We start from the raw sequence: 8,906 nt of genomic DNA on the forward strand, positions 1-8,906 counted from the left end.
AGCTTACCAAGAGCCATGTACGAGGCAAGGAGAATCCTACCTTTTCTAGTGAGGTTCACATTTTGATTCTCAAACATCTGGACAGATTCTCCAACGAAGAGAATTTTTTCAGCAACCCTCACTGGAATGTAGGATGGCAGAATCTCCACCCGCAGGGAAAACTGCTTCAGAGAAGGGGCCAGCATGTTTTCCTCTTCAATCAGACGCTAGTCAAGGAAATGACATCGGAGATGATGAAAAGGAGATTTGCACTTACGCACAATCCTTAAATCACCACATCATGTTTAAAAACTATTGGGTAACTACTTGCAGAGACAAGATTACATGTGTAATTACATGTGCGCATGTGCACACTGGTACTGTGCTTTTAACTCGGGACCTAATGCTATTACTAACTTTTCTGCTCCAGGCTGGAGTTCTACCGCTTGAACCACACCTATACTTCTGGTTTTTTTTTCTGGTTAATTGGAGATGTGTCTCATGGCCTTTTCTGCCTAGGCTGATTACAGGTGTGAGCCACCAGTACTTGGCTTCATAATCATTTTCTATTTTGTCATTGCATACTAAAAAGAAAGCAAAGCACTGGTGGCTCATACTTGTAATACTAGTTACACTCAGGAGGTTCAGATCAGAGGATCAAGGTTTGAGGGTGGTCCTAGCTAAATTTCATCTCCAAAATAAACAGGGATGGAAGCATGGTTCAAGAGGAAGAGGGCCAGTCTAGAAAGCAAAAGGCTCTGAGTTCAAACCGCAGTGTTGCAAACAAACTGTAGGAGGTACCTTGGCTAGGAGCTGAGGAGGGATCAACTGACTACGAAGTTGTGGACTGCCGTGCCTCCTGGTAGGATCATGTGGGACTTATGTGCTCTCACCAAGTCTTGGAGTTCTCTTAGTTGTTTTCCTGTCAGTCCTCCAATACCCAGATCCTCTTCGTCCTCTTCTGGCTGGGCACTGATATTGCCTGAAGAGGGACCCTGCTTGATGAAGAACTCTTCATGCTGGTCCAAGAGGAGACCGTGCAACATCCAGGCTGAGAGCTGTTTATACATGACCCCATGACACACGGCCAGGATTCTGGAGAGGAGAGGGAAGGAAGATCCTGGGGAGTGCACGCCCAGACCAGGCTATAGTGCTCATGCGCTCTGCTGCTCTGACTGAGCGTGAGTCACATTGGAAGTGACTCACAGAGGAAGTGAGTTAAAAAGAATTGTTTTTACTGCTCATGATCGGACAACCTATGTACTTGTCTGAACTGTTCAGTAAAGTTCAGAGATGTTTTTTCTTATGTTGGTTCTGGGACTTGAATGAGCTGTCCCTGAGCTTTTGTGCCCAAGGCTAGTGCTCTACCACTTGAGCCACGGTTCCATTTCCAGCATTTTTTTTTTGGGGGGGGGGTAGTTAACTGGAAATAAGAGTCTCACAAACTTTCCTGCTCAGGCTGGCTTTGAACTGTGATCTTCAGATCTTAGCCTCAGCTAGGATTACAAGTATAAGCCACTGACACCTGGCTGTAAATTTGTTCTTTTTGGTGTCAGAAGATTTAACATGAGGCCAAGTAGACATGAAAATGTATTATGCAACTAAGTGCAGTAACTAAAATAAAATGCAGGGGCTGGGAAGGTGGCTCAGTGGCAGAGCACTTGCCTTGCATGCATGAGGCCCTGGGTTTGATTCCTCAGCACCACATAAGCAGGAAAAAAAAAAAAACAGATGTGGCACTGTGGCTCAAGTGGTAGAGCGCTAGCCTTGAGCTGAAGAGCTGAGTGACAGCGCCCAGTCCCAGAGTTCAGGCCCCACGACTGGACCAAAAACAAAAACAAAAAAACCAAATGCGGTATATAAGCATCAACTGGATTTTCTATTGGGGGGAAATCAGGTACATTGGTCTTTAAGGGAACTGGGAAAATCTGGATATACTCTAGAATAGTATATTACTGAATTCATGTTAATTTTGGGTGAAATACAGTATTGAAGTTGTATAGGGCAAAGACTGTTATGACATCAACAACCATTTTCTTTTTTTTTTTTTGCCCCTCAACAACCATGTCTGGGGCATGTCTATGTGTATATGTGTACCACTTAGATATGTACAGAAAAAAAAATGAAAAAATGTGGCAAAATGGTAACTTGTGAAACCCCAAGATGCACAAGTATTTTATAGCTTCTATTACAACTTCTTTTTAAGATTGAAATTTTCAAAAGTAGAGTTGATAGGAAAAGAAACAAGAGTTTGAATCTACTGCTTATTGTATACTAACTAACTAGAATCTCTCTTTTCTAACAAAAAAATCAAGGCAGGAAATGATAGCTCAAACCTGTAATCCTACCTACTTGGGAGGCAGAAATCCGAGGATTGTGGTTTGAGGCTAGTTCAGGCATACAAGTTCATCTCATCCTGTGGTTGGGTCTGACGCGGGCACCTGTTATCCCAGCTACAGGTAAGCATCATGGCTGGCATAGAGATGTGTACCTGTCATCTCTATCGATGTGGAGAAGTCTGTAGCCTAGGCTGCCCAGACATTAAGTGAGACCCTACCTCAGAGATAAAACATTGCCAGTGGCTCTCGCCTGTAATCCTAACTACTTATGAGGCTGAGATCTGAGGATTACAGTTTGAAGCCAGAGCAGGCTGGAAAGCCTGTGAGACTCTTCTCCAATTAGCCGTCAGAAAGCCAGAAGGGAGCTGTAGGCCTCAAGTGGGAGGCACAGCATTAGCCTTGAGCAAATAAGGACAGCACTTAAGCAGAGGTCAGTAATGGCACCAAATTAAAAAAAAATTGCCAGCGTGGAGGGAAAGTGGGAAAAAATGAGGGAGGGAGTAATACTGTTCAAGAAAGGTACTCATTACCTTACTTATATAATTGTAACCCCTCTGAACATCACCTTTACAATAAAATAAAAATTGTAAAATTGGGGCTTAAGGGGAGGCTCAAGTGCTGGGGCTTAGGAAGCATGAGACCAGAGTTCAAGCCCCAGCACCACTAAAAAAAGAAGTAAAAATATCAAATGCTAAGTCATTTATGTTTTTATATGTTAGAGTATGTGCTCTGGAGAAAATCTGAGCTCCTGAAAAGATGTAACAAATATGTTTATCATGTAGGGTCCTGGATTGAATTTCTAGCATTGCACACTATAAGATACATGTATAGAACAGTGGCTCACGCTTGTAACCCTAGCCACTCAGGAGGCTGAGAGCTGAATATCACCATTTGAAACCAGCCCAGGCAGGAAGGAAAGTCTGAGACTCTTCTCTCCAATTAATCACCAGAAAACCTAAGTGGCGCTGTGGCTCAAGTGGTAGAGTGCTAGCCTTGATCTAAAGAGCTCAAGGACCAGTGCCCAGGCCCAGAGTTCAAGCCCCATAACCAACAAAAAAATCTTTTAAAAAGCATCTATCATATATCTATGTAAGATTATATATCTACACCTAAGTATAATAAGCTGTTCTGAAGGTTGACTTGTATAGTGTAAGTGTTTAAAGCGCTTCAGAGACCATCTGTTTCAATTTTGCAATATGTCACACTGACCTTTTAAAAAAAGAGGGCTGGGAAGGTGGCCTAGTGGTAGAGCGCTTGCCTTGCACGCACTTCCTCAGCACCACATAAGCAAAAAGAAAAAAGCTGGAAGTGGCGCTGTGGCTCAAGTGGTAGAGCGCTAGCCTTGAGCTGAAGAGCTGAGGGACAGCGCCAGGCCAAGTTCAGGCCCCATGACCGGACCAAATAAATAAAATAAAAAAAAAAGAACAGAAAGGTCAAATGGGCAGCATTTAATCGTGTGTGTGTGTGAGAGAGAGAGAGAGAGAGAGAGAGGGAGGGAGAGAGAGAGAGACTGGGAATTGAACCCAGATCCTGCACATGATGTGAAGGATCATAATGTGAATCTTGCTAAATCTTGTCTTTTGATTCTTCACTTTACAAAACTCACTTCTCAATGCCTGAGGCATTGTAAGGGTTACACTGACTCCTTTTCTACCCTGGTCATAGCTGGTGGCAGAAGAAAACCTGAGATGACCTGCAAACAAAACACAAGAAGTCATCATGACTTTTCTAATAAATCTACAATCCCTAATAAAGCCACTGCTTACTTTTCTAGTGCACTTCGAACAGGAGGCAAACCACCGCAGCTGTGTTTGTAGACTGTTTCCAGGATTTGACAACCATGAATCTGTGGAAAATACAGCTTGTCAAATGGATTGCATTTTAATCATGTAAGACAAACACATTCTATCCTCATCCAAGAGGGCTCAACTGCTCAGAGGTCCAGTAGGGAATGGGGAAACACTTACATAAAATTTCTACCTCTCAGAAGCAGATTATCACCTGCAGCATGGTCAGCATTACTTGTGGTTTTGATAGAAATGCAAAAAGCTGAGTTCCAACACACTGCAAGGGCGATTCTATGCACAGAGAAGTTTGAGACCTGGTTCACTGAAGAAATCAGCCATGTAGAGTTGGAATCCCAAAGCCAAGGCCCAGCAAAGATTACTTATAAGAGGTAAATCACTGTCTCCATGTCCTTTTTTTTTTCTTTCAACTAATCACTTTGTGGTATAATTTATGTATCTTAAAATCATGTATCTTACGTGTGTTACTTAACAACTTTTAGCAAATTTATAGCATTGTGTGACAAACACCATAATCCAGGTTTACAATATCCCACACTACGGAAAGCAATCCCTTTGTGCCTGTCTATAGTCAGTCCCCACCCACCCTCAGGAAGGTGGCTACAGGAAGGAAGGCTTGCCCATCTGTAATGCCTTAATTTTCCACTTCCTTCCTTTAGCCAATGAAAGCTGAAAGTCAACTGAAATGCACAGCTAGCTGTAGAACCCTGTGCCCTAACCTGTGCCCCAATTCCTCTCCCATAGTGGGAGGTAGATTAATATAGTAGTTAAGAGCACCTTCTCTGGGGTCAGACCTGGGTCTGTGCCCACCGTTGACATGCACCTGCATGACACTGGGCACATTCCTTAACATTTCTAACATTTAATTTGCTGGAGGACTGAGTATAATTATCTATGGAAAGCATTAGTGCACACTGAAAGCTGGACACGGTAGTGCAATGAGAGGAATCAGCTCTGAGGCAACAAAGCACCTCTTTACTGCTGCTTCTGCATAACAAACATAGCAGAATGTTTAAAAGGTGGCAGTGTGACAAACTAGGTGCTTAGCCACTGTTTATACGGATCAGGGTTAATATCATAATAAGCTAAGCCACAATAGAAGAGCTTAAAACATGGAGAACTGAGCTGAGCATGTTGAATCCATCTGTCCATTTGGTCCAATATGGATCAACTCTCTGTAGAGCAGATTCTTTGTCTTATGTGAATCTTAAAGTATTTATTCACTGCTCAGAAGATAATCTGATATTAGGGACTATGAAAATTTGTGTCAACAAGCATATTTAATAATCTTCTGAGTTTCATCCGGTGACTTCCTAATTCTCAGAAAACTGCCAGCACCTCACCCATAAACCATCTACATTTTTTCTCAGCACCTTACCCATAAACTCTCTACCTTTTTTCTAAGAATCATTAACTTTCTGCTTCTCTTCAAGATTCTTATCAATTTAAACTTTTACTACAAACTGCTCTCCTTAACAAACAGTATTCAATCCTACCTCGGCAATATTTTCTGAGTGCATCTATTAATATTACCTCTCCTTTCTGAACAAGGTATTTAGAGAAAGCACAATATCTTGTTTTTGCACTCCTGTCACTAGGCATAAACATGTGAATGTTGAAAGAATGCTAAAAATAAGACTCTTTAAAAAAAAAATGTAAGGTGGGGCTGAGAAGGTGGCTCAGTGGTAGAGCACTTGCCTTGCTTGCCTGAGGCCCTGGGTTCGATTCCTCAGCACCACATAAGCAAAAAGAAAAAAGCCGGAAGTGGCGCTGTGGCTCAAGAGTGCTAGCCTTGAGCTGAAGAGCTGAGGGACAGCGCCCAGGCCCAGAGTTCAGGCCCCACGACCGGACCCCCCAAAAAAAACTAAAAAAAATGTAAGGCAACACCATTAACATTTCAAAAAAAGGGAACTTCTTACCTTTTGACTCTTAATTTGCTCTACTACAACTGTCACAGAAGGAAAAAGGAGCTGGAACTGCAAAGCAGAGATAAAACGTATGTAACCAAACGCAGGAGAAAACTCATGAAATGCTTTGCTTTTGAACAATGCAATAGGACAGTGGAGGTTTAGAATGCTAATACAATCTGATGACTAGGTTAGCTGCAGACTGGAAGGTAGCAGCCGGAAGGAGATTCTATTTCAGAGGCTGGTGTAATTGTCAATATTGAAGTCACAGGACAGCATTCTCTGGAGACATCAGGCATGAACTAAATGGGAACTCTAAGCACCTAACAAAGCATATAAATTGCAAAAAAATTCTGGACAAAACTGCTCTAACCACAACAACAGATTCCAAGGCATTTTGTTATTGGGAGAGCATACCTGATCCAAAGAGTAATTGACGTGTGATATGGGGAGATGAGGGTCAGCCAGGAACTGCAATGAAACACAAAAGCAGCAAGTGGATGTATGAAAACTGAGACTGACAAGGATGAGTTTTAGGATCTACAGAGTTCAATTTATGATTTCTAGATGACAAAGAAACCAAAGGCAAAGACTTTTTTTTTTGCCAGTCCTGGGGCTTGAACTGTCAGGGTCTGGGCACTGTCCCTGAGCTGCTTGCTCAAGGCTAGCACTCTTAACACTTGAGCCACGGCGCCACTTCTGGCTTTTTTCTGTTTATGTGGTACTGAGGAATCGAACCAAGGAATCCATGCAAGCACTCTACCACTAAGCCACAGTTCCAGCCCTGCAAAGGCTCTTTGCCATGACCTATGCATGTGGGTCAAGGCTCGGGCAATCACACAGACCCTGTGTGTACCAGCCTTATAGAAAATAACTCATTCTTAACCAGCTGTCCTCATCAAAGGCTATGTGAGATTGAAGACATGCTCGAATTTGCAGTCTTAGAAGAAGTATTACTTCCTGTATCTCCTCTTTCTCACCTCTTGCTCCAAATCAAGCAGTGCTTGGCGATAGGGCTGCAAAACTGAATCGAGTCCTGTGCAGAAAGCCCTAAGGTAGATTCCATGTAACCCACCTTGGCCTTGCTGAGATGGATGGTGATCCTGAAACCGAATAAAAAGAAGTCAGCTTCTCAGTTCAGAAGCTTAAATCTGAGGGAGACATTATCCTTTTATTTGTAGTATTACTGTCTTTGCTGAAATGATGCCATTTGAAAGTAGTGCTTCAATGAGAGCAAAACCCAGCTGAAGTTAAACATTTCTAAGGTGTTTAAAAGTTTAATTTTCCAAGCAGTCCCAGATATTACAATCAACCATGTCTGTGGAGACATTTCATTAACTCAATTTTTTTCTTAGCTCAAAAACCTTTGGCATCTGTCCTTTACCCTGGAATGATATACAAGTTCCTCTACGTGACACACAATCACTTCTGCATTCCGGCCTTTACCAAAACTGTTTCCTACTGCTTCCAACTACAGAGTCTTGTTTGCATATCTCCATGGTTCACCAGACATACTCTGCTTCTATCTCATTGGACTTTGGGCCCTCATTACAAATACACACTTCAATATTCAGAAAAAACACCTCCTACAGGACGTAGCTTAAGCACCTCTTCTCTACAAAGGCTTTTCAGAATCTCCTTAGGAATTAATGGTTCCACTTTGTTTTTAACTATACTTATGGCTTGAATTATACTCATCTTCCCAACTCAGCTCCTAATACAGTTCTCTGAAGAGGGTAAATACTGACCAAATAAATAAAATGACCTCAAGTCTCCTCTTAACATTCCTTCCCCTGCTTGGCTTGGCAATTCCTCAAGAACATGAGTCTGACAGACAACACGGGAGGTTGGGAGACGGTCATTAAAGGGTTAGGTATCAATCGGGTATTCTACTTTGTTTCTAGTGGTACTAGGATTTGAACTCGGGACTTTACCCTTGTTAGGCAGGTATGTGACTCCTTGAGTCATCTCTCCAGCCCTGCTTTCATTATTTTTGAGATGGGATCTTATTTCCTGCCCCAGACCACACGTGAACCACAATCCCCCTATTTCAGGCTTTGTGACAGTTGTATGTTAGGCATCCAGCTTACCTCCTTTTCTGCCTGGCCTGGAACCCTGGTTCTCCCAATCTTAGCTCCTACCTAGCTTAGGATGATGTGCATGCTACTGCACCCAGCCATGGAGCTGAAAAGGGGGTCTTGTGAATGTTTCTGCCTGAGCTGGCTGAAAACTGCAATCTTCTTATTCTCAGCTTTCCAAGAGCTAGTATTACACGAGTAGCCACTGGTACCCAGCTAGTTATTTTAATAGGTTCTTGCATTTTTGCCCAGGTTGGCCAAGTAGTGGGGATGAGAGGTCTACCACACCTAGCTCAGCTTACTGATTGAGATGGGGTCTTGCTAACAATCATCCTGATGTCCACCTCCTGACGAGCTGGGATCATAGGTATGAGCCACTATATCCAGCTCACTGTAGTCCACTGACTATAAGCTACAATAGATGACCATCCAGCTTCTCTGGCTATATACTGATCTGGGCGGTCAGGTTCTGATGGTGGTAGGACAGAATAGCAGAATTCAGCAACAAATGCAGTAGGAAGTTGGGCTCAGGTTAGATGGCACAGTGTAGCCAGAGGTTGCTGCCAAGGATTCCAGTAGTCCCGATGATAAAGTTCAAGCTACGGTATGCACAGCATGGACACTGGGTAAAACAGAGACACCAGACTGGCTTGCAACCACCTGATTTTGTTTTTGGTCTTGGATTATTTTATTTTTTTTGGGTCTGGTAGTGGGGCCTGAATTCTGGGCCTGGGCGCTGTCCCTCAGCTCTTCAGCTCAAGGCTAGCGCTCTACCACTTGAGCCACAGCGCCACTTCC

The 8,906-nt window shown here is 43.0% G+C and overlaps 1 protein-coding gene across 4 annotated transcripts in view; it reads right to left on the minus strand.

Moving 5' to 3' along the window:
* Window positions 1–8,906, minus strand: part of Tubgcp4 (tubulin, gamma complex associated protein 4) — a 28,659-nt gene that overhangs the window by 15,269 nt on the left and 4,484 nt on the right. For 3 of the 4 annotated variants that reach the window (XR_001174799.1, XR_001174798.1, XM_013010106.1), the window contains exons 3-8: window positions 7,106–7,133; window positions 6,448–6,501; window positions 6,043–6,099; window positions 4,085–4,164; window positions 873–1,074; window positions 41–206 (exon numbers count right to left, since the gene is read on the minus strand). Coding sequence is in view for 2 of the 4 variants with exons in the window: in XM_013010106.1 (XP_012865560.1) it covers window positions 41–206; window positions 873–1,074; window positions 4,085–4,164; window positions 6,043–6,099; window positions 6,448–6,501; window positions 7,106–7,133 (587 nt within the window). In the remaining 2 variants the exon portion in view is untranslated. Of the gene's footprint in view, window positions 1–40; window positions 207–872; window positions 1,075–4,084; window positions 4,165–6,042; window positions 6,100–6,447; window positions 6,502–7,010; window positions 7,134–8,906 lie in introns of all 4 variants that reach the window. The other variant, XM_013010108.1, reaches the window with a different exon arrangement.

Source organism: Dipodomys ordii, unplaced genomic scaffold (genome assembly GCF_000151885.1).
Source record: "Dipodomys ordii isolate 6190 unplaced genomic scaffold, Dord_2.0 Scaffold11, whole genome shotgun sequence".
Classification (NCBI taxonomy): Eukaryota; Metazoa; Chordata; class Mammalia; order Rodentia; family Heteromyidae; genus Dipodomys; species Dipodomys ordii.